We start from the raw sequence: 25,915 nt of genomic DNA on the forward strand, positions 1-25,915 counted from the left end.
TGAGGGATGCACATCCAGGGCACGAAGCTCCCGTTCCACCACATCCCAAAGATGCTCTATTGGGTTGAGATCTGGTGACTGTGGGGGCCATTTTAGTACAGTGAACTCATTGTCATGTTCAAGAAACCAATTTGAAAGGATTCAAGCTTTGTGACATGGTGCATTATCCTGCTGGAAGTAGCCATCAGAGGATGGATACATGTTCTCATTCTGTTTACGCCAAATTCGGACTCTACCATTTGAATGTCTCAACAGAAATCGAGACTCATCAGACCAGGCAACATTTTTCCAGTCTTCAACAGTCCAATTTTGGTGAGCTCGTGAAAATTTTAGCCTCTTTTTTCTATTTGTAGTGGAGATGAGTGGTACCCGGTGGGGTCTTCTGCCATTGTAGCCCATCCGCCTCAAGGTTGTGCATGTTGTGGCTTCACAAATGCTTTGCTGCATACCTCGGTTGTAACGAGTGGTTATTTCAGTCAACGTTGCTCTTCTATCAGCTTGAATCAGTCGGCCCATTCTCCTCTGACCTCTAGCATCCACAAGGCATTTTTGCCCACAGGACTGCCGCATACTGGATGTTTTTCCCTTTTCACACCATTCTTTGTAAACCCTAGAAATGGTTGTGCGTGAAAATCCCAGTAACTGAGCAGATTGTGAAATACTCAGACCGGCCCGTCTGACACCAACAACTATGCCACGCTCAAAATTGCTTAAATCACCTTTCTTTCCCATTCTGACATTCAGTTTGGAGTTCAGGAGATTGTCTTGACCAGGACCACACCCCTAAATGCATTGAAGCAACTGCCATGTGATTGGTTGTCTAGATAATTGCATTAATGAGAAATAGAACAGGTGTTCCTAATAATTCTTTAGTTGAGTGTATATGCTGTGAACTGTGAACAGTAATGCTTTCTGGTCCAATGTGTTTCTTTTTTTCTATTGTAATACTTTAATTTAAAATGTCAGTTCTTTGTTCCTCTGTCCATGGCATCTAGGATTGCTCCAAACAACAGTTCATTGTTTTGTACAGTGACAATAAAAGCATCTTATCTTATCTTATATTTTGGGTATGGCCCTTTTAATTGGGTAGGATCACGTGCAGCCAGACTGGCTTGAAAGGCTGTATGTTATATATTAGGGGGGCCTTGAATTAGATAGGCACTTATAATGGAGTGAAAGTGAGAAGTAGTCATCCCAGTGAAAGACCTAGCTGTGCAGGAGATGACCAAGAAGATTAAGGCTGGGTTCACACGGGCGTTGCTGGAAAATGTGCGGGTGCGTTACGGGAACACCCGCGATTTTTCCGCGCGAGTGCAAAACATTGTAATGCGTTTTGCACTCGCGTGAGAAAAATCGCGCATGTTTAGTACCCAAGCCCGAACTTCTTCACAGAAGTTCGGGTTTGGGATCAGTGTTCTGTAGATTGTATTATTTTCCCTTATAACATGGTTATAAGGGAAAATAATAGCATTCTGAATACAGAATGCATAGTAAAACAGCGCTGGAGGGGTTAAATTAAAAAAAATATATATAATTTAACTCACCTTAGTCCACTTGGTCGCGCAGACCGGCATCTCCTTCTGTCTCCTTTGCTGAACAGGACCTGTGGTGAGCATTCATTACATGAACAGGACCTTTGGTGACGTCACTCCGGTCATCACATGATCCATCACCATGGTAAAAGATCATGTGATGGATCATGTGATGACCAGAGTGACGTCACCAAAGGTCCTGTTCATGTAATGAATGCTCACCACAGGTCCTGTTCAGCAAAGAAAACAGAAGGAGATGCCGGTCTGCGCGATCAAGTGGACTAAGGCGAGTTAAATTTTTTTAATTTTTTTTTTAACCCCTCCAGCGCTGTTTTACTATGCATTCTGTATTCAGAATGCTATTATTTTCCCTTATAACCATGTTATAAGGGAAAATAATAATGATCGGGTCTCCATCCCGATCGTCTCCTAGCAACCGTGTGTGAAAATCGCACCGCATCAGCACTTGCTTGCGGATGCTTGCGATTTTCACGCAACCCCATTCACTTCTATGGGGCCTGCGTTGCGTGAAAAACGCAGAATATAGAGCATGCTGCGATTTTCACGCAACGCACAAGTGATGCGTGAAAATCACCGCTCATCTGAACAGCCCCATTGAAATGAATGGGTCGGGATTCAGTGCGGGTGCAATACGTTCACCTACCGCATTGCACCTGGGTGGAAATCTCGCCCGTGTGAAGGCAGCCTAAATTGGGATTAAAGGAAAAGCAGCCCTGTGCTATAATGTATTTTGGGTACTATGGCTCTGTACATTGGGTGAGGTCAAGCACAGCCAGATTGGTGTGAATGGCTGTATCTTATGTATGAGAGGTTGCCCTGGATCAGACAGGCAGTTGCAATGACGTGAAAGTGAGAAGTTGAGAGGTCATGCAAGTAAAAGACCTAGCTGAGTGAGGAGAGATGGTGCAGCAGATGGCATCAAATTTGGGCTGCTGGAGGGGAAGTCAGAGGTGAGGAGTGGCAAGACACATTAATTCACAGACAAGGAGAACAGACTGCATATCCTAAAATACTAATGCCTCATTCACACATCAGTGATTCACGGATATGTGCTGGATATGTTCTCCACAGAGAATGTGTTTATTGACACATCCGTGTTTTAGCACGGTCTATGCGTCTGTGGTTTTAGCACGGAAGCATTCTCTATTTTGTCTGTGTTCATAGATCCATTACACCCATTATAGTCTATGCATCCGTAAAAAACAGGGATGCAACATCCGTGTTTCATCCGTGTTTTACAGACCATTAGGAGGAGATGCTATGTAACATGATTTTCAGCTGTTCAGTGTCCATGAAGCACAGATGACAAACAGAGAGCAAAAAAAAAGACACATGGACCAAAAACGGATCCTTCACAGACATCTTCAAGGATAATTCACTGACCATTTCAACTCGGACGTGTGAATGAGGCATTACTCAGATCGGGTAACAGAAAAAAACACCATCTGTGGTGTAAAGCACTTGTTCCTGACCTGAAGTATGGAGCCTCTGGAACAGAAGTGTCACCATTATGTCTGTGTGCCTCTTCTCTCTGACATGTAACCATCAAGAGAAGTACAAGTTAAAGGAATTGAATTGCCTCCTTTCTCTTGGGATTTATTTGATGGTGATGCAATTACAATCATCCCCGAGAGGAAGTATTATTGCACCCCGTTATATAGTGTGACCGATTCAGAAAGCCCAGAAAAGATCTGGCCAGAACACATTGGGCCAGATTTACCATTACACTTACATCTTACTCCACTTTTACATATGTCCAAAGTCACTTTTGGCTAAGTCAGATTTATTAATGGTCCTTTAAAGAGGACCTTTCATCAGCATCAAGTATGTAAACTGAATATACATACATGGAGAGCGGCGCCCAGGGATCCCCCTGCACTTACTATTATCCCCGGGCGCCGCTCCGTTCTCCGGTTACAGGCTCCGGTAAAGTCATAGTTAGGCTCCACCCATTTGAGCCTGCCGGCGTCTCTTTCTCCTATGTTGTAGCGCTGGCCAATCGCAGCGCTCAGCTCATAGCATGGCTAAGAGCTGAGCGCTGCGATTGGCCAGCGCTACAGCATAGGAGAAGGAGACCGCGGCAGGCTCAAATGGGTGGAGCCTAACTATGACTTTACCGGAGCCTGTAACAGGAGAACGGAGCGGCGCCCGGGGATAATAGTAAGTGCAGGGGGATCCCTGGGCGCCGCTCTCCATGTATGTATATTCAGTTTACATACTTGATGCTGATGAAAGGTCCTCTTTAAGGCCTCATGCACACGACCGTTGTGTGCATCCGTGTCCGTTCCGTAATTTTTCACAGTGTAGTGGAGGTCCCATTTATTTCTATGAAGCTGTGAAAAAAAACTGATAGTCCTCCGTTTTTTCTTCGCGCCCGTGATACGTGATTCCAGTCCATCAAAAAAAATATAACCTGTCCTGTCCTATTCTTGTCAGTGGAAAACGGAGGACGGACCCATTCAAGTCAATGGGTCTGTCAAAAAAAACGGATGCACAACTGGTAAGTCATCCGTGTCCGTGTCCATTTTTTTCTACAAGACCTTGGTGCAATAAAATTACACTTTTCATTAACCTTCCTTTTTTTTCCCCTGACAAAAAAACAGGAAGACACAAGGAAACACAACTGAAGCAAAATCGGACATGGACCACTGAAGCCAAATCACTGACAGTGAAAAAACACTGTTGTGTGCATAAGGCCTAATACTGTGATAAATGTGGTTTGACGGTAGCAGTTTATCCTTCAGTAAGCAGCTTTACAGAAGTCGCACGTCTTTACGAAAAAGTCGCATGTTCTATTAAAAAGTCGTATAAGATAAGCATTGTCCTCACTGGAGTGAACTTGAGCAATTTTTTGTGACTTTTTAAATAGTCGCAATAGTAAATCTGTCTAGAGATTCATTTACATAAGAAAACACGCCCACTTTAAGAAAACTGGCGAGCATAGCGCAGAGCCAATAAAAGTCGCTAATTTTGCGCAGTTTTAGCGATTGCGCAAAATTTTTTGACTTTTTCACTCCATTATTTTGACTTGAGCTAATGATAAATCTGGCCCATTGTCTGTGAACAGTCCTCACTCTGTCCAGACTAAAACTCAAGCAGGACTGAAGTACAGTGGTCAAAGCTAATTGAAACAAAATGATATTAATACATAGTGCGTCATCCAGAACAAATATGGCCTTTATTCTGACAGTGATCATGTCCCATTGTTTTACAGGCCAAAACAACAGGCCAAGATGGCTGAATACTGCAAGCAAATTTTTGGGGATGGACTTTTAACAGAACCATTGGAGAAGTTTCAAGTAAGGCAATATTGTATATACCTGGAGTACTTTTCTGTATTTCTCCAGTATGTAAAGTGAGAAGTTTAAGGGTACTTTCACACTTGCATTAAACTTTTGCGGCACTGAGTTCCATCCTAGGGGCTCAATACTGGAAAAAAACTGATCAGTTTTATCCTAATGCATTCTGAATGGAGAACAATCCGTTCAGTATGCATCAGGAGGTCTTCAGTTCAGTCACTGTACGGATTTTGTACGGAGAAAATACTGCAGCATGCTGCATTATTTTCCCTGGCCAAAATTCCAGGAACACTTGCCTGAATGCCGGATCCGGCACTAATTTCCATTGAAATGCATTAATGCCAGATCCGGAATCAAGTGTTCCGGTAAAACGGATCTGGTTTCCAAGTCTGCGCATGCACAGACCTTTAAAAATGTGAAATATAATAAATACCGGATCCGTTATTGCAATGCATTTGTCAGACTTATCAGGATCCAGATTAGTCTGCAAATGACATGCATACAGTTTTTCTGATCAGGCAGGCAGTGTGAATCAAACAACGCAAGTGTGAAAGTACCCTAAGACTTATTAGTGGAGGTCCCCCATTCAACATCCCCCCCCCCCCCCATCTATAAGCTGGCGACAAGAGTGCTTCTATTTCTATAGGATTCACCTCTTAAAGGGGTTGGCCAATTTCTGAAAATATTTTCCACTAGTTCCTAATCTATTTTTTGTGTGGCGTACATCTGTGTGTCACATCATAACTTACCCCTGCTGTACAGCAAAATTTACCTGGGTCTCCATCTCTGGGCTTTGTCAATGGCTGTAGTAAACCTGTGATGTGCGACACAAAATCCGACATGTCTGGATTTTTTGCGCTGTTGCGGCATTGCACTTGTCCTTTGTGACATCACTGACAAACATTAAATGAAATGTTGTGCAACTTTCCTGTCGTGCAACACATGTCTCAGTGTAGTAGTAGTAATCTGGAAATAAATGCTGCCATATTGTTGTACAGTCCTGATCAAAAGTTTAAGACCACTTGAAAAATGCCAAAAAATCTTATTTTACATTGTTGGATCTTAACAAGGTTCCAAGTAGAGCTTCAACATGCAACAAGAAGAAATGAGAGTGAGACAAAACATTTTTTGAGCATTCAATTCATTGAAAATAATGATTAAACTGAAACAGGCTGTTTTTCAGCTGATCCAAATTTTAGGACATGCCTTTAAAAGGCCAAATCTGTGCAAAGATGTGGATTCATTGTCATTTTCTGTCAGGTAGTCACACGTTGTGATGGCAAAGGCAAAAAAACTCTCCCTTGAACGTGGTCGGGTTGTTGAACTGCATAAGCAGGGTCTCTCACAGCGCGCCATCGCTGCTGAGGTGGGACGCAGTAAGACAGTCATTTGGAATTTCTTAAATGATTCTGAGGGTTTTGGAACAAAAAAGTCAAGTGGAAGACCCAAAAAAATTTCATCAGCACTGAGCCAGAGGATCCAATTGGCTGTCCGTCAAGACACTGGACGATCCTCGACCCAAATTAAGGCCCTTACTGGTGCTGACTGCAGCCCCATAACCATCAGACGGCATCTGAGACTGAAGGGCTTCAAAAACAAAAAACGTCTTCAAAGACCTCGTCTCCTTGAACGCCACAGAACTGCTCGAGATTACCAAACATGAGACATTCAAAGGTGGAAGAAAGTTTTATTCTCCGATGAGAAAAAATTTAACCTTGATGGTCCTGATGGTTTCCAATGTTACTGGCATGACAAGCAGATCCCACCTGAGATGTTTTCTACACGCCACAGTGGAGGGGGCGCCATAATGGTCTGGGGTGCTTTTTCCTTCAGTGAACAATGGAGCTTCAGGAAGTGCAGGGGCGTCAAACGGCCGCTGGCTATGTCCAAATGTTGCAGAGAGCATTCCTCATGACTGAGGGCCCTCGTCTGTGTGGTAACGACTGGGTTTTTCAACAGGACAACGCTACAGTACACAATGCCCGCAGGACAAGGGACTTCTTCCAGGAGAATAACATCACTCTTTTGGCCCATCCTGCGTGTTCCCCTGATCTAAATCCAATTGAGAATCTTTGGGGATGGATGGCAAGGGAAGTTTAGTAAAAAATGGACAACAGTTCCAGACAGTAGATGGCCTTCGTGCGGCCGTCTTCACCACTTGGAGAAATGTTCCCACTCACCTCATGGAAACGCTTGCATCAAGCATGCCGAAATGAATTTTTGAAGTGATAAACAATAACGGCAGAGCTACGCATTACTGAGTTCATGTTTGGAAGTTGGATTTCTGTTTTGGGGGGTTTAGTTTTTTTTGGGAGGTGTGGTCCTAAACTTTTGATCAGCTGAAAAACAGCCTGTTTCAGTTTATTTGTTGTTTTCATTAAATTGAATGCTCAAAAAATGTTTTGTCTCACTCCCATTTCTTCTTGTTGCATGTTGAAGCTCTACTTGGAATCTTGTTAAGATCCAGCCATGCTAAATATGATTTTTTGCCATTTTTCAAGTGGTCTTAAACTTTTGATCAGGACTGTATAATGGTGTCATTCAGATGCCCTTGTCTGACCGCCACAGAATTTTCTTATCAGGGACTTTCCTGTGTTTCTTTCCTGGAAATGGTACATTGTATGTCTGCAAATAATATTTTCCAATAGGAAAAGTTACTTAAACTTCAATAAATGATATCCACAGATCTATACAGTTCCGTTCTGTCACTTCATACTGTATATGTCACTACCTGTATGTTTTTACTGGCATAAGCAATGTGTGGTTTTACTCGGGGCTAAACAGCAAAATCAGTCTGAAGATGGGGACTTAAAGAGGCTATCCCAGGAAAACAACTTATCCCCTATCCACAGGATTGGGTTTGAGTGCCTAATCGGAGTGAGTCTGACTGCTGGAACGGGAGCCTGTTTTCCTCCATTTGAATGGCGCACTGGCCATGCATGCTCTATGGGGTTGTCGGCGATAGACAAGCGCTTGTTCTCAGCTATCTAGGGCAAGCCTGTAGAGTTAAATGGAGCCATGGACATGCATGCCCGTTTGCCAATCCTTTCAAATGGGGAGCATTGGCCCCATACTTGTGATTGGCAGTGGCCCCAGTGGTTGGAGCTCCACCGATGAGACAATTATTTCCTATCCTGTGGATAGTGGATAAGTTGTCTTAATGGGACAACCCTTTTAATATCAAGCTATGAGATGTAATGTTGGTAGGTTCTGACATTATATTTGCTGACATGTAGCTCCAACTTTAGGCCTCACTCACACGTCCATGTTGACACCCATGACAAAATTGTTAGTGGTTCATCCGTGAAAATTTCCATAAAGGACCCATGTTTGGTCCTCATGTTCATTTTTTACCTTCTTGTGTCATCCGTATTCCAAGTACACAGCTAGGCTGAAAATGTAAACCAAGGACCAAAGTCAGATGGCATCCTTGTTGTGTCCATGGTTTTCATGGACTCATAGATTATAAAGTTTGTGAGGGATGCTTTTGTAGTGTCATCACATACCCACAGTCCTTGGAAAAACACTGATGTGTGAATATACACATTAACATCAATGGGTACGTGTGTTGTCCTTGGAGAACATGGACAGCACACGTCTGTGATTCACTGACGTGGAAAATAGGCCTTAGGGTTCAGGCTCATGACTCTATGACGGCTCCATACAGCCTCAGTGGTGTACAGAACCATAATGAGGTTCTCAAAGGCTTCTGTGGAGCTTGCTGTGCCTATGATGATTTCAAAGCCTGCAGCACAGAAGCCCGCCTAGATCTGATAGAAGTGTACGGGAGAAGGAATTGGCCCTTTGTCCCCATCTATTGGCCACACATGTTACTACAGTATCTACCATATTTATTTTAATTTCTTTATTTTAATGTTGAGGAGTTAACAATGGGATTTACTCATTTCCATAGCTTGAACCAGGGGTCCCTCTTCCTAGTCCTATGGAACTGAAGTATAAAATTCTTGTGAAAAATAAAAAGAAATCGCACAAATCAGCTGATGGAAGTGGAAAGAAGAAACTCTTAGAACAAGCGTCCAATGCTTGCAGCGACTCTTCTAGTGTATTTGAGCCATCATCGCCTGGCGCAGGTAAGCTGGGAGAGGGGTAGGCTGCATATGCCACAAAGTTTTACGTACATTTCAGTAGCTGCTGCTGACTACTGACTACTTCCACCACTAGCTATCAGTAACCAGCACCTGGAGCACTTTTTACTCCTGCAGACAGATCTTACATGTCAATGAATAAAATGCTATCTGATCGCATTCATGCGTTGTGGTTGGGAACTGCTCAGTTTTTAGGGCTTTTTAATTTTTCATGACTGCTGTAAAACCTCATGTACATTGTCTTTTATGTTGCCAATAGAGTTGAGCGAACACCTGGATGTTCGGGTTCGAGAAGTTCGGCCGAACTTCCCGGAAATGTTCGGGTTCGGGATCCGAACCCGACCCGAACTTCGTCCCGAACCCGAACCCCATTGAAGTCAATGGGGACCCGAACTTTTGGGCACTAAAAAGGCTGTAAAACAGCCCAGGAAAGAGCTAGAGGGCTGCAAACATGTAGGTAAATCCCCTGCAAACAAATATGGATAGGGAAATGATCTAAAATAAAAAAAATAAAAATAATAATTAACCAATATCAATTGGACAGAGGTCCCATAGCAGAGAATCTGGCTTCACGTCAGCAGAGAATCAGTCTCTTCATGCCATAGCAAAGAATCTGGCTTCATGTCAGCAGAGAATCAGTCTCTTCATGCCATAGCAGAGAATCTGGCTTCATGTCAGCGCAGAATCAGTCTTCATGTCAGCGCAGAATCAGTCTTCATGTCATAGCAGAGAATCAGGCTTCACGTCACCCACCACTGGAACAGGCCACTGTCACATATTTAGGCCCCGGCACCCAGACAGAGGAGAGAGGTCCCGTAACAGAGAATCTGGCCTTATGTCAGCACAGAATCTGTCTTCATGTCATAGCAGAGAATCAGGCTTCACGTCACCCACCACTGGAACAGGCCACTGTCATATATTTAGGCCCCGACACCCAGACAGAGGAGAGAGGTCCCGTAACAGAGAATCTGGCCTTATGTCAGCGCAGAATCAGTCTTCATGTCATAGCAGAGAATCAGGCTTCACGTCACCCACCACTGGAACAGGCCACTGTCACATATTTAGGCCCCGGCACCCAGACAGAGGCGAGAGGTCCCGTAACAGAGAATCTGGCCTTATGTCAGCGCAGAATCTGTCTTCATGTCATAGCAGAGAATCAGGCTTCACGTCACCCACCACTGGAACAGGCCACTGTAACATATTTAGGCCCCGGCACCCAGACAGAGGAGAGAGGTCCCGTAACAGAGAATCTGGCCTTATGTCAGCGCAGAATCAGTCTTCATGTCATAGCAGAGAATCAGGCTTCACGTCACCCACCCACTGGAACAGGCCACTGTCACATATTTAGGCCCAGGCACCCAGACAGAGGAGAGAGGTCCCGTAACAGAGAATCTGGCCTTATGTCAGCACAGAATCTGTCTTCATGTCATAGCAGAGAATCAGGCTTCACGTCACCCACCACTGGAACAGGCCACTGTCACATATTTAGGCCCCAGCACCCAGACAGAGGAGAGAGGTCCCGTAACAGAGAATCTGGCCTTATGTCAGCGCAGAATCAGTCTTCATGTCATAGCAGAGAATCAGGCTTCACGTCACCCACCCACTGGAACAGGCCACTGTCACATATTTAGGCCCCGGCACCCAGACAGAGGAGAGAGGTCCCGTAACAGAGAATCTGGCCTTATGTCAGCACAGAATCTGTCTTCATGTCATAGCAGAGAATCAGGCTTCACGTCACCCACCACTGGAACAGGCCACTGTCACATATTTAGGCCCAGGCACCCAGACAGAGGAGAGAGGTCCCGTAACAGAGAATCTGGCCTTATGTCAGCGCAGAATCTGTCTTCATGTCATAGCAGAGAATCAGGCTTCACGTCACCCACCACTGGAACAGGCCACTGTCACATATTTAGGCCCCGGCACCCAGACAGAGGAGAGAGGTCCCGTAACAGAGAATCTGGCCTTATGTCAGCGCAGAATCTGTCTTCATGTCATAGCAGAGAATCAGGCTTCACGTCACCCACCACTGGAACAGGCCACTGTCACATATTTAGGCCCCGGCACCCAGACAGAGGAGAGAGGTCCCGTAACAGAGAATCTGGCCTTATGTCAGCACAGAATCTGTCTTCATGTCATAGCAGAGAATCAGGCTTCACGTCACCCACCACTGGAACAGGCCACTGTCACATATTTAGGCCCCAGCACCCAGACAGAGGAGAGAGGTCCCGTAACAGAGAATCTGGCCTTATGTCAGCGCAGAATCAGTCTTCATGTCATAGCAGAGAATCAGGCTTCACGTCACCCACCCACTGGAACAGGCCACTGTCACATATTTAGGCCCAGGCACCCAGACAGAGGAGAGAGGTCCCGTAACAGAGAATCTGGCCTTATGTCAGCACAGAATCTGTCTTCATGTCATAGCAGAGAATCAGGCTTCACGTCACCCACCCACTGGAACAGGCCACTGTCACACATTTAGGCCCCGGCACCCAGACAGAGGAGAGAGGTCCCGTAACAGAGAATCTGGCCTTATGTCAGCACAGAATCTGTCTTCATGTCATAGCAGAGAATCAGGCTTCACGTCACCCACCACTGGAACAGGCCACTGTACCATATTTAGGCCCAGGCACCCAGGCAGAGGAGAGAGGTCCCGTAACAGAGAATCTGGCCTTATGTCAGCACAGAATCTGTCTTCATGTCATAGCAGAGAATCAGGCTTCACGTCACCCACCACTGGAACAGGCCACTGTCACACATTTAGGCCCCGGCACCCAGGCAGAGGAGAGGTTCATTCAACTTTGGGTTGCCCCGCAATATAATGGTAAAATGAAAATAAAAATAGTATTGAATGAGGAAGTGCCCTGGAGTAGAATAATATATTGTTAAGGGGAGGTAGTTAATATCTAATCTGCACAAGGGATGGACAGGTCCTGTGGGATCCATGCCTGGTTCATTTTTATGAACGTCAGCTTGTCCACATTGGCTGTAGACAGGCGGCTGCGTTTGTCTGTAATGACGCCCCCTGCTGTGCTGAATACACGTTCAGACAAAACGCTGGCTGCCGGGCAGGCCAGCACCTCCAAGGCATAAAAGGCTAGCTCTGGCCACGTGGACAATTTGGAGACCCAGAAGTTGAATGGGGCCGAACCATCAGTCAGTACGTGGAGGGGTGAGCACAGGTACTGTTCCACCATGTTAGTGAAATGTTGCCTCCTGCTAACATGTTCCGTATCAGGTGGTGGTGCAGTTAGCTGTGGTGACAAAACTTTTCCACATCTCTGCCATGCTAACCCTGCCCTCAGAGGAGCTGGCCGTGACACAGCTGCGTTGGCGACCTCTTGCTCCTCCCCTGCCTTCGCCTTGGGCTTCCACTGGTTCCCCTGTGACATTTGGGAATGCTCTCAGTAGCGCGTCTACCAGCGTGCGCTTGTACTCGCGCATCTTCCTATCACGCTCCAGTGTAGGAAGTAAGGTGGGCACATTGTCTTTGTACCGGGGATCCAGCAGGGTGGCAACCCAGTAGTCCGCACACGTTAAAATGTGGGCAACTCTGCTGTCGTTGCGCAGGCACTGCAGCATGTAGTCGCTCATGTGTGCCAGGCTGCCCAGAGGTAAGGACAAGCTGTCCTCTGTGGGAGGCGTATCGTCATCGTCCTGTGTTTCCCCCCAGCCACGCACCAGTGATGGGCCCGAGCTGCTTTGGGTGCCACCCCGCTGTGAACATGCTTCATCCTCATCCTCCTCCACCTCCTCCTCATCCTCGTCCTCCTCGTCCTCCAGTAGTGGGCCCTGTCTGGCCACATTTGTACCTGGCCTCTGGTGTTGCAAAAAACCTCCCTCTGAGTCACTTCGAAGAGACTGGCCTGAAAGTGCTAAAAATGACCCCTCTTCCTCCTCTTCCTCCTGGGCCACCTCCTCTTCCATCATCGCCCTAAGTGTTTTCTCAAGGAGACATAGAAGTGGTATTGTAACGCTGATAACGGCGTCATCGCCACTGGCCATGTTGGTGGAGTACTCGAAACAGCGCAACAGGGCACACAGGTCTCGCATGGAGGCCCAGTCATTGGTGGTGAAGTGGGTCTGATCCGCAGTGCGACTGACCCGTGCGTGCTGCAGCTGAAACTCCACTATGGCCTGCTGCTGCTCGCACAGTCTGTCCAGCATATGCAAGGTGGAGTTCCACCTGGTGGGCACGTCTCGCATATGAGGCGGTGAGCGGGAAGGCCGAAGTTACGCTGTAGCGCAGACAGGCGAGCAGCGGCAGGGTGTGAACGCCGGAAGCGCGAACAGACGGCCTGCACTTTATGCAGCAGCTCTGACATGTCGGGGTAGTTGCGAATGAACTTCTGCACCACCAAATTCAGCACATGCGCCAGGCAAGGGATGTGCGTCAAAACGGCTAGTCCCAGAGCTGCAACGAGATGTCGCCCATTATCGCACACCACCAGGCCGGGCTTGAGGCTCACCGGCAGCAACCACTCGTCGGTCTGTTGTTCTATACCCCGCCACAACTCCTGTGCGGTGTGGGGCCTGTCCCCCAAACATATGAGTTTCAGAACGGCCTGCTGACGTTTACCCCGGGCTGTGCTGAAGTTGGTGGTGAAGTTGTGGGGCTGACTGGATGAGCAGGTGGAAGAAGAGGAGGAGGAAGCTGAGTAGGAGGAGGAGGAGACAGGAGGCAAAGAATGTTGCCCTGCGATCCTTGGCGGCGGAAGGACGTGCGCCAAATAGCTCTCCGCCTGGGGCCCAGCCGCCACTACATTTACCCAGTGTGCAGTTAGGGAGATATAGCGTCCCTGGCCGTGCTTACTGGTCCACGTATCTGTGGTTAGGTGGACCTTGCCACAGATGGCGTTGCGCAGTGCACACTTGATTTTATCGGACACTTGGTTGTGCAGGGAAGGCACAGCTCTCTTGGAGAAGTAGTGGCGGCTGGGAACAACATACTGTGGGACAGCAAGCGACATGAGCTGTTTGAAGCTGTGTGTGTCCACCAGCCTAAATGACAGCATTTCATAGGCCAGTAGTTTAGAAATGCTGGCATTCAGGGCCAGGGATCGAGGGTGGCTAGGTGGGAATTTACGCTTTCTCTCAAATGTTTGTGAGATGGAGAGCTGAACGCTGCCGTGTGACATGGTTGAGATGCTTGGTGACGCAGGTGGTGGTGTTGGTGGTACATCCCATGTTTGCTGGGCGGCAGGTGCCAACGTTCCTCCAGAGGCGGAGGAAGAGGCCGAGGCGGCGGCAGCAGCAGAAGAGGCCGAGGCGGCGGAAGCAGCAGAAGAGGTAGCAGGGGGAGCCTGAGTGAGTTCCTTGTTTTTAAGGTGTTTACTCCACTGCAGTTCATGCTTTGCATGCAGGTGCCTGGTCATGCAGGTTGTGCTAAGGTTCAGAACGTTAATGCCTCGCTTCAGGCTCTGATGGCACAGCGTGCAAACCACTCAGGTCTTGTCGTCAGCACATTGTTTGAAGAAGTGCCATGCCAGGGAACTCCTTGAAGCTGCCTTTGGGGTGCTCGGTCCCAGATGGCGGCGGTCAGTAGCAGGCGGAGTCTCTTGGCGGCGGGTGTTCTGATTTTGCCCACTGCTCCCTCTTTTGCTACGCTGTTGGCTCGGTCTCACCACTGCCTCTTCCTCCGAACTCTGAAAGTCAGTGGCACGACCTTCATTCCATGTGGGGTCTAGGACCTCATCGTCCCCTGCATCGTCTTCCACCCAGTCTTGATCCCTGACCTCCTGTTCAGTCTGCACACTGCAGAAAGATGCAGCAGTTGGCACCTGTGTTTCGCCACGTGCTGAGGTGGTATTCCCATGTCCTCATCATCAGGAAAAATAAGTGGTTGTGCGTTAGTGCATTCTATCTCTTCCACCCCTGGGGAAGGGCTAGGTGGATGCCCTTGGGAAACCCTGGCAGCAGAGTCTTCAAACAGCATAAGAGACTGCTGCATAACTTGAGGCTCAGACAGTTTCACTGATACGCATGGGGGTGATGTGACAGACCGATGGGCTTGGTTTTCATGCGCCATCTGTGCGCTTTCTGCAGAAGACTGGGTGGGAGATAATGTGAACGTGCTGGATCCACTGTCGGCCACCCAATTGACTAATGCCTGTACCTGCTCAGGCCTTACCATCCTTAGAACGGCATTGGGCCCCACCAAATATCGCTGTAAATTCTGCTGGCTACTGGGACCTGAGGTAGTTGGTTCACTAGGACGTGTGGCTATGGCAGAACGGCCACGTCCTCTCCCAGCACCAGAGGGTCCACTAACACCACCACGACCATGTCCACGTCCGCGTCCCTTATTAGATGTTTTCCTCATAGTTCACCACAGTTTTGAGAATGGCAAATTTGGGAATAGTTTTTCAACCCAGAACAAAAAGTGTGCTTTTACGGTCACTACAAATAACTTGACCAGCTAAAACAGTACAGATTTGGTTGAATAGAAATGTGAGGCCTGTTTTTTTTTGCGCTGCGTAACAGGTATAGGTTTTATCACAGAATTAGACTTGTATCTGCACGGTAGCGTGTGTGTTAAGTTTTTCTGAATGACACTATCAGCACCTTCAATGTAAGATATCCTTTTTGGGATAGATTTCAAGTAGGCCTCATATAGCAGAAACTAGTTATTTTGAGAATGGCAAATTTGGGAATAGTTTTTCAACCCAGAACAAAAAGTGTGCTTTTACGGTCACTACAAATAACTTGACCAGCTAAAACAGTACAGATTTGGTTGAATAGAAATGTGAGGCCTGTTTTTTTTTGCGCTGTGTGACAGGTATAGGTTTAATCACAGAATTAGACTTGTATCTGCATGGTAGCGTGTGTGTTAAGTTTTTCTGAATGACACTCAGCACCTTGAATGTAAGATATCCTTTTTGGGATAGATTTCAAGTAGGCCTCATATAGCAGAAACTAGTTATTTTGAGAATGGCAAATTTGGGAATAGTTTTTCAACCCAGAACAAAAAGTGTGCTTTTACGGTCACTACAAATAACTTGACCAGCTAAAACAGTACAAATTTGGTTGAATAGAAATGTCAGGTCTATTTTTTAGGCGCTGGGTGACAGGCTCAACTTGCCCCTGATGTAGTATATGGCCAAAAAATAAGCACACTATTGATGGTTAAATGCACTTGGGTAACACAGGCTCAGCCTGCACCAGATGTAGTATATGGCCAAAAAATAACCAGACTGTTGATGGTTAAATGCACTTCGGTGACACAGGCTCAGCCTGCAGCTGATGTAGTATATGGCCAAAAAATAACCAGACTGTTGATGGTTAAATGCACTTCGGTGACACAGGCTCAGCCGGCAGCTGATGTAGTATATGGCCAAAAAATAACCAGACTGTTGATGGTTAAATGCACTTCGGTGACACAGGCTCAGCCTGCAGCTGATGTAGTATATGGCCAAAAAATAACCAGACTGTTGATGGTTAAATGCACTTCGGTGACACAGGCTCAGCCTGCAGCTGATGTAGTATATGGCCAAAAAATAACCAGACTGTTGATGGTTAAATGCACTTCGGTGACACAGGCTCAGCCTGCAGCTGATGTAGGATATAGCAAAAAATAACCACACTATTGATGGTTAAATACACTTGGTGATAGCTTGTGCTGGCGCACCACAAGTCACAAAATGGCCGCCGATCACCCCAGAAAAAAGTGATCTAAAAACGCTCTGGGCAGCCTCAAAAAAGTGAGCAAGTCGATATTAGCACTTCAATGATCCACAGCTGCAGATCGATCACAGAATGAAGTCTTTTGGAGGAGTTAATCTGCCTAATCTCGCCCTAACGTCGCAGCAGCAACCTCTCCCTACACTTGTATCAGCAGAGTGACGTGCAGCGCTACGTGACCCAAGCTTATATAGAGGCTGGGTCACATGCTGCACTGGCCAATCACAGCCATGCCAATAGTAGGCAAGGCTGTGATGGCCTCTTGGGGCAAGTAGTATGACGCTTGTTGATTGGCTGCTTTGCAGCCTTTCAAAAAGCGCCAAGAAAGCGCCGAACACCGAACCCGAACACAGACTTTTACGAAAATAGTTCGGGTTCGCTCATCCCTAGTTGCCAACAATAGTAAAAATGAAACCTCTGGGATCCCCATTAACTCAGAGTGAAGGGTCAGTGGCACAGATTCAGAGCTGTGGCCCCGTCACAGTCTTTCTCTACACAATGGTGCTCTGGCCTGGCTGCCCAGGGGTAAGGCAACACAGCTCAAGTCAAAAAAATGTGTAACAGTGCTGTGGCCCCTTGATTTTTAGAATTGGTGGGAGTCCCAGAGGTCAGACCCTCGATGGTCATAGAGGGATGGAATATCCTAGCTATAAACCATAATTTTATGAGATAAGATTACCCCTTTAAAGCTTATATTGTGGTGGGGTTGCATTGCCTTACAATGGGGTCTATCGGATTGTAAGGTAGCTGAATAGTGGGATGAAGAATAAATTGAGTCCAGACCTTGTGATGAAGTTGAAAAGCAGCTTTATTTTCAATAATCGTTTCTCTAAACTATTTACAGACTTTGTCTTGGTTCCAGCAGGCCTCAGCATTAAAACTGTGGCAGGCAAACTCCTTTCTGCTACATCTGTTGCTCTCTGGCTCTGCTGTACTGACAGGCTGACTGTATGACTCGGCTGCTGTATGCTGCAAATTCTCTCGGTAGTCTGTCTCTTATGTAGTACCAGGGAACTTTCTTCCTGGCTTCTAAGACTCTAAGCTTTGGCCTCCATGTCCAGCTGAGCTTAGGGTGCTCTAGCTGGCTTAGACGGGGCATGTCCAGCAGGGACGTGCTCCTGCACAACCTCCCTTAGCAGGGGGTAAGCTGGAACTAACTCTAACTAACTAGTCTCCTCCCCTCCTTAGAGGGAGAGTTCGAATGGAAAGAAGGGTTCTATTCTCTCTAACTGTAGCTCTGCCATGCTTGCTGCCACCTACTGGTGAACCAGGTACATTGCACTTGAACATAACCAGTTACATTATAGGAATGCACAGCGTTTGGACCTGAAATAAATACACATGATGACATGATATTAGTCCATTAGAGATAGTAGCAGGGTGCAGAAGTGGTGATGCCACTCTGGGGTATTACATATCTATAATAATAACCTTTATATAGAGCCAACATATTCTGCAGCGTACAATTAGAGGGTTGTAGAGGAGGTGTTTTTAGAGAGTGCTGAAAACTGTGGACCATGCAAATTAATATAACACATAATAACTCTTGCATCTCTATTTATTTATTTATTTATCTATCTATCTATCTATCTATCTATCTACCTGTCTGTCTGTCTAAAGGTGGATTTACATGGGCATATTATCAGGAATGCTCAATCCCGACAATCTGCCCTTCTGAAGGTGCAGCAGATCACCCAATGAACGAGCAAAAAGCTTGTTCATCAGAATCAATGCAAATGTATGAAGACGAGCGACAGCAATAGCATGTACATGCAGCGGTCACCTCCACTGAACGAGCAGCTGACTATTGGGAAGGAATGCTTCCTTCTCGACAATTGGCTTCTCCTCGGCGTGTGTGAATGCGCCTTAACTATCTGTCTAACAACTCTAGTCAAGGCTAAGTGACTTGTTGGCACCCCTCTGGCAAGCAGCACCGAGGGCATAAGCCCTGAATGTCACCTCCCCATCTGTGCCCCTTTTTTTCAATGCATCTATTTTCATTCCTTCTTTCCTTATTTTCCTCCTTCCTTCCTTAATTATTCATTCATTCATACAGTTGCAATAAAAAGTATGTGAACCCTTTGGAATGATATGGATTTCTGCACAAATTGGTCATAAAATGTGATCTGATCTTCATCTAATTCATAACAATAGACAATCACAGTCTGCTTAAACTAATAAAACACAAAGAATTAAATGTTACCATGTTTTTATTGAACACCATGTAAACATTCACAGTGCAGGTGGAAAAAGTATGTGAACCCTTGGATTTAATAACTGGTTGAACCTCCATTGGCAGCAATAACTTCAACCAAACGTTTCCTGTAGTTGCAGATCAGACGTGCACAACGGTCAGGAGTAATTCTTGACCATTCCTCTTTACAGAACTGTTTCAGTTGAGCAATATTCTTGGGATGTCTGGTGTGAATCGCTTTCTTGAGGTCATGCCACAGCATCTCAATCGGGTTGAGGTCAGGACTCTGACTGGGCCACTCTAGAAGGCATATTTTCTTCTGTTTAAGCCATTCTGTTGTTGATTTACTTCTATGCTTTGGGTCGTTGTCCTGTTGCAACACCCATCTTCTGTTGAGCTTCAGCTGGTGGACAGATGGCCTTAAGTTCTCCAGCAAAATGTCTTGATAAACTTAGGAATTCATTTTTCCTTCGATGATAGCAATCTGTCCAGGCTCTGACGCAGCAAAGCAGCCCCAAACCATGATGCCCCCACCACCATACTTCACAGTTGGGATGAGGTTTTGATGTTGGTGTGCTGTGCCTCTTTTTCTCCACACATAGTGTTGTGTGTTTCTTCCAAACAACTCAACTTTGGTTTCATCTGTCCACAGAATATTTTGCCAGTACTGCTGTGGAACATCCAGGTGCTCTTGTGCAAACTGTAAACATGCAGCAATGTTTTTTTTGGACAGCAGTGGCTTCCTCCCATGAAATCCATTCTTGTTTAGTGTTTTACGTATCGTAGATTGGCTAACAGGGATGTTAGCATATGCCAGAGACTTTTGTAAGTCTTTAGCTGACATTCTAGGATTCTTCTTTACCTCATTGAGCAGTCTGCGCTGTGCTCTTGCAGTCATCTTTACAGGATGGCCACTCCTAGGGAGAGTAGCAGCAATGCTGAACTTTCTCCATTTATAGACAATTTGTCTTACTGTGGACTGATGAACAGCAAGGCTTTTGGAGATACTTTTATAACCCTTTCCAGCTTTATGCAAGTCAACAATTCTTAATCGTAGGTCTTCTGAGAGCTCTTTTGTGTGAGGCATCATTCACATCAGGCAATGCTTCTTGTGAAAAGCAAACCCTGAACTGGTGTGTGTTTTTTATAGGACAGGGCAGCTGTAACCAACACCTCCAATCTCATATCATTGATGGGACTCCAGTTGGCTGACACCTCACTCCAATTAGCTCTTGGAGATGTCATTAGTCTAGGGGTTCACATTCTTTTTCCATCTGCACTGTGAATGTTTACATGGTGTGTTCAATAAAAACATGGTAACATTTAATTCTTTGTGTGTTATTAGTTTAAGCAGACTGTGATTGTCTATTGTTGTGACTTGATGTTGAGATGAAGATCAGATCATATTTTATGACCAATTTGTGCAGAAATCCATATTATTCCAAAGGGTTCACATACTTTTTCTTGCAACTGTACATTCATTCATTCATTCCTCCTTCTCTCTCTTCCTTCCTACTTTCATCCTTCTGTATTTCCTTACTTCCACCCTCCATCCTTACTCCCTCCCTCCTTTCATCTTTCCCTCTATCCTTTCCTCCTTCCCTGCCTTTCTCCTTGTCCCTATACATATTATTGCCACCTGTCCTTGCTGTGTTTCCTGTTGGACTTATTTTATAATTTTGGATCAATATAAGAAGATTTTTTATATCCATTGGCAACAGTTCAAGAACTTTTCTAATTTTTTCCTCCTCCCTTCCCTCCTTCCTTCTTTCCTTCCTTCCTTTCTCCCTCCGTTCCTCTGTCCATCCATTTCCCCCCTTTCCCTCCTTCCTCTGGTCCTTTATTACAAATTATCCTATTTCACAATTTTCATTCCTATAGAATAAATTGTACCGCACACTATGGTTATTTTTACATAACTGGTCCAGTGGCCTACTACATTCTCCATTCACCCCATCATTTCCATAAAGACTGATCCTTTCATCCGTTTCATCCTTATCTCCCACCCTCCATGCACTCAGATGCTCTTCATATACTGGCTATTGACTGGCTCGTGCAGCTTTTTATCTACTCCCCTATTTAGTTATGACGGCTGAAGCATTGTACAAAACGAGTGCTTTTTGCTTCTTGTGTCATCCCTACTTTCTCATAGATGGTAAGCTCTTGTGAGAAGGGCCCTCACATCTACTGCTTGAATTGGTGATCAGCTGATTGTAAAGAGCTGCAGAATATGTGGGCTCTGTATAATTAAAGATTATTATCAATAAGGATACCATGGGCGATATATAATAATGCCTGCTGTCCCCGTCACTGCATACAAGAACACGATAGCAATACATTCATTATTCACCATCTACACTCTCCTACACGTCATAAATAAATTACAATAATCATTCCACAATTTATTCCTCCTAGATTTCCAATTCAGTTTGTCTAATGTTTTTTTTTTTTTTTGCCTTTAAAAGCCTGGAAATATGACCAGATTAGAGAAGGCAGCTTGAGTACTGCACTGCACATACATCAAATAGCTATTAAGCGAGTCAAAGCCTTGGCACCATGGTGGGTGTCACATACTGGTGGAGAGGACTGGTGAACCAGAAAATTATCTAGCTTTCCATGAGTGCTTTTAAATGTACTAAATATATGTACTGTACAATAAAATGCATTATAATTCTGGGAAGAAAGTCTTATGAAAGCGTCATTCTGTATATGAAAAGCACTTGAAGATGGAGAAAAGGTACTATTGACGGTGGAATGTAAAGTACCCGCCATTTATTACACTACAACACAGGCGCCTTTGAGAAGAAGTTGACTGATTTGTAATATATATATATATCAAACAATCAAACAAAAGGAAGTTTAAAAAAAAGTTTTATTTTATTTGTGCTGATGGCTGGGGGCTGACATATGGCTGGGGGCTGACATGAGGGCTGATGGCTGACATAAGGGCTGATGGCTGACATAAGGGCTGATGGCTGACATGAGGGCTGATGGCTGACATGGGGGGCTGATAGATGGCTGGTTAGAGGTCTGATCTGAGGTCTGATTGACATTGGGGTCTGATTGGGGCTGTAAGCTGAGGTCTGATTAACATTGGGGGTTTAATTGCTGGTCTGACCTGAGGTGTAATGAAAAATATTTTTTTCTTATTGTCCTCCTCTAAAACCAAGGTGCGTCTTATAGCGCATCTTATAGGGCGAAAAATATGGTATATAATTGTGCAGTTTTAACACTGGCCACTAGGTCTAATACTAAGTTAGGATTTCCTGCTCTGTACAGGTAACTTTTAATAGCTACTATCATTATCACCACAGGCAGGATTACAATGTTCTCTATATAGATAACACAGAATCCACCATTCACAATAAGTGATATCCCAGCTTATCTACTCCCTCTGGACCTCTGCACAGGTCAAAGAGCATGAAGAGAGAACATAGGTCCATGGGGTCTCCTCCTGTCCATTGTGTCTATAAATATATATACTTAGATTGTGAGCCTCATTGAGGATAGCTTGATGCTAATGTCTGTAAAGCGCTGCGGAATATAGTAGCACTATATAAGTTGTGGTAAGGTGTACAGTGCTGGAAGGCGTGTTGTCCCACTTGGGTACCTCAGATGGGTGAGATAAAATCCAGAGAGTGGCAGTGGTCTCAGCAAAAGCATAGTTTGCTAAGACAGTTTTGTAAACATTTTCTCGACTGGATTTTACTTGGACTGACAGTTAGGCTTGGTAGAGGGAGCTGCCAGTTCACACCCTTCCGTCACGGGTATTCCCTTTTACCTGAGGAGATCGCAGGTGAGGCCTGCTCTAATCAGGCTGCGATAAAGCACCTCCCAGTGTGTTATCCGAGACCAGAGACCTGCAGAGGTTTGGAGTGGTCTCAGCCGGGGAGGCTGAGGGGCCACGAGGCTAGGTGATAGCCTGGACTTTGGGGGACACAGTGATGCCTGGGAAAGTAGGGTCACTAGGTCTGCTAGACCCCTACCCCCAAAGTTGCTGGACTTGATACTACCTGAGAGGCTGAAAAAGCCGCATGTTGGTTAACAGGGTGTGAACGGTGCTTTAGCTGTGGTAGGGAAATTATTTATGTTTAGTGAGAGTCTAGACGGGCAGGTGTTCATTTGTATTGTTTTGTGTGTGCTGGTGTTAAAATAAATACACTGTTTGAACACAAGAATCTGTTGTCTGGCAAAGTATCTGTGAGAATGACCCTAGAAAAGAGCTAATCCCCCACAAAGTACATAAAATAAATAAGTAAAAATAAATAAAAAAATAAAAAAATTATATATACAGTCAGGTCCATAAATATTGGGACATCGACACAATTCTAACATTTTTGACTCTATACACCACCATAATGGATTTTAAATGAAACAAACAAGATGTGCTTTAACTGCAGACTGTCAGCTTTAATTTCAGAGTATTTACATCCAAATCAGGTGAACGGTGTAGGAATTACAACAGTTTGCATATGTGCCTCCCACTTGTTAAGGGACCATCATAATAATCATAAATCCAACTTTCACTTTTTAATACTTGGTTGCAAATCCTTTGCAGTCAATTACAGCCTGAAGTCTGGAACACATAGACATCGCCAGAAGCTGGGTTTCATCCCTGATGATGCTCTGCCAGGCCTCTACTGCAACTGTCTTTAGTTTCTGCTTGTTCTTGGGACATTTTCCCTTCATTTGTGTCTTCAGCAAGTGAAATGCATGCTCAATCGGATTCAGGTCAGGTGATTGACTTGGCCATTCCATAACATTCCACTTCTTTTCCTTAAAAAACTCTTTGGTTGCTTTTGCAGTATGCCTTGGGTCATTGTCCATCTGCACTGTGAAGCGCCGTCCAATGAGTTCTGGAGCATTTGGCTGAATATGAGCAGATAATATTGCCCAAAACACTTCAGAATTCATCCTGCTGCTTTTGTCAGCAGTCACATCATCAATAAATACAAGAGAACCAGTTCCTTTGGCAGCCATACATGCCCACGCCATGACACTACCACCACCATGCTTCACTGATGAGGTGGTATGCTTAGGATCATGAGCAGTTCCTTTCCTTCTCCATACTCTTCTCTTCCCATCACTCTGGTAAAAAGTTGATCTTGGTCTCATCTGTCCATAGGATGTTGTTTCAGAACTGTGAAGGCTGTTTTAGATGTCGTTTGGCAAACTCTAATCTGGCCTTCCTGTTTTTGAGGCTCACCAATGGTTTACATCTTGTGGTGAATCCTCTGTATTCACTCTGGTGAAGTCTTCTCTTGATTGTTGACTTTGACACACATACACCTACCTCCTGGAGAGTGTTCTTGATCTGACCAACTGTTGTGAAGGGTGTTTTCTTCACCAGGAAATGAATTCTTCAGTCATCCACCACAGTTGTTTTCCGTGGTCTTCCGGGTCTTTTGGTGTTGCTGAGCTCACCGGTGCGTTCCTTCTTTTTAAGAATGTTCCAAACAGTTGTTTTGGCCACGCCTAATGTTTTTGCTATATCTCTGATGGGTTTGTTGTGTTTTTTCAGCCTAATGATGGCTTGCTTCACTGATAGTGACAGCTCTTTGGATCTCATCTTGAGAGTTGACAGCAACAGATTCCAAATGCAAATAGCACACTTGAAATGAACTCTGGACCTTTTATCTGCTCATTATAATTGGGATAATGAGGGAATAACACACACCTGGGCCATGGAACAGCTGAGAAGCCAATTGTCCCATTACTTTTGGTTCCTTAACAAGTGGGAGGCACATATGCAAAATGTTGTAATTCCTACACCGTTCACCTGATTTGGATGTAAATACCCTCAAATTAAAGCTGACAGTCTGCAGTTAAAGCACATCTTGTTCGTTTCATTTCAAATCCATTGTGGTGGTGTATAAAGCCAAAAATGTTAGAATTGTGTCGATGTCCCAATATTTATGGACCTGACTGTATATGTATAGAAAGTGACATGTAAAATGTAAAATAAAATAACCAAAAATTATTTAAAAAAAAGGTGGTTAACATAAAAATGTGATTTAAACAAAAGGTCAGTTTTTTGATGATGCATTCCCCTAAACTTTTTCCGTTAGACGATAGAGGGAAGGGGATGAGTTCTTCAAAATCAGAGCATTACAGTCAGAGAAAGATCACCTATACAAATAAATGAATGTAATTGCTGCACAATTTTGGCCCTAAAATGGAACGGTAAGTGTTAGTAGGGGTAAGAATATAGGAAATAAAAATACTGGGCACTCTCGCTCTAAATGGGACCATATAGTTTATTAGTAAATGAAAACAGTAGTATTTGACAATGTATATAAGCATAAAACGTATCTATCTAAAATCGCCAAATGATCCTAAAAAAATAATGCTGGAGTGTTAAAAATATAAATATCATATATCTAATCCCAGATATAAATATACGTATATTGTAACATATAACATAGTACATAAGGCCGAAAAAAGACATTTGTCCATCCAGCTCGGCCTGTTATCCTGCAAGTTGATTCAGAGGAGGGCAAAAAAAAAACTGTGAGGTAGAAGCCAATTTTCCCCACTTTAGGGGAATAAAAAATTCCTTCCCGACTCCAATCAGGCAATCAGAATAACTCCCTGGATCAACGACCCCTCTCTAGTAGCTATAGCCTGTAATATTATTACGCTCCAGAAATACATCCAGGCCCCTCTTGAATTCCTTTATTGTACTCACCATCACCACCTCCTCAGGCAGAGAGTTCCATAGTCTCACTGCTCTTACCGTAAAGAATCCTCTTCTATGTTTGTGTACAAACCTTCTTTCCTCCAGACGCAGAGGATGTCCCCTCGTCACAGTCACAGTCCTGGGGATAAATAGATGATGGGATAGATCTCTGTACTGACCCCTGATATATTTATACATATTAATTAGATCTCCCCTCAGTCGTCTTTTTTCTAAAGTGAATAACCCTAATTTTGATAATCTTTCAGGGTACTGTAGTTGCCCCATTCCAGTTATTACTTTAGTTGCCCTCCTCTGGACCCTCTCCAGCTCTGCTATGTCTGCCTTGTTTACAGGAGCCCAGAACTGTACACAGTACTCCATGTGTGGTCGGACTAGTGATTTGTAAA

At 44.9% G+C, this 25,915-nt stretch overlaps 1 protein-coding gene across 2 annotated transcripts in view; it reads left to right on the forward strand.

Annotated features, from left to right (window-relative positions):
• Positions 1–25,915, forward strand: part of PLCB1 (phospholipase C beta 1) — an 895,755-nt gene that overhangs the window by 619,504 nt on the left and 250,336 nt on the right. For both annotated transcript variants that reach the window (XM_040429862.1, XM_040429863.1), the window contains exons 13-14: positions 4,768–4,852; positions 8,766–8,943. In XM_040429862.1, the coding sequence (XP_040285796.1) occupies positions 4,768–4,852; positions 8,766–8,943 (263 nt within the window). The remainder of the gene's footprint in view (positions 1–4,767; positions 4,853–8,765; positions 8,944–25,915) is intronic.

Source organism: Bufo bufo, chromosome 4 (genome assembly GCF_905171765.1).
Source record: "Bufo bufo chromosome 4, aBufBuf1.1, whole genome shotgun sequence".
Lineage (NCBI taxonomy): Eukaryota > Metazoa > Chordata > Amphibia > Anura > Bufonidae > Bufo > Bufo bufo.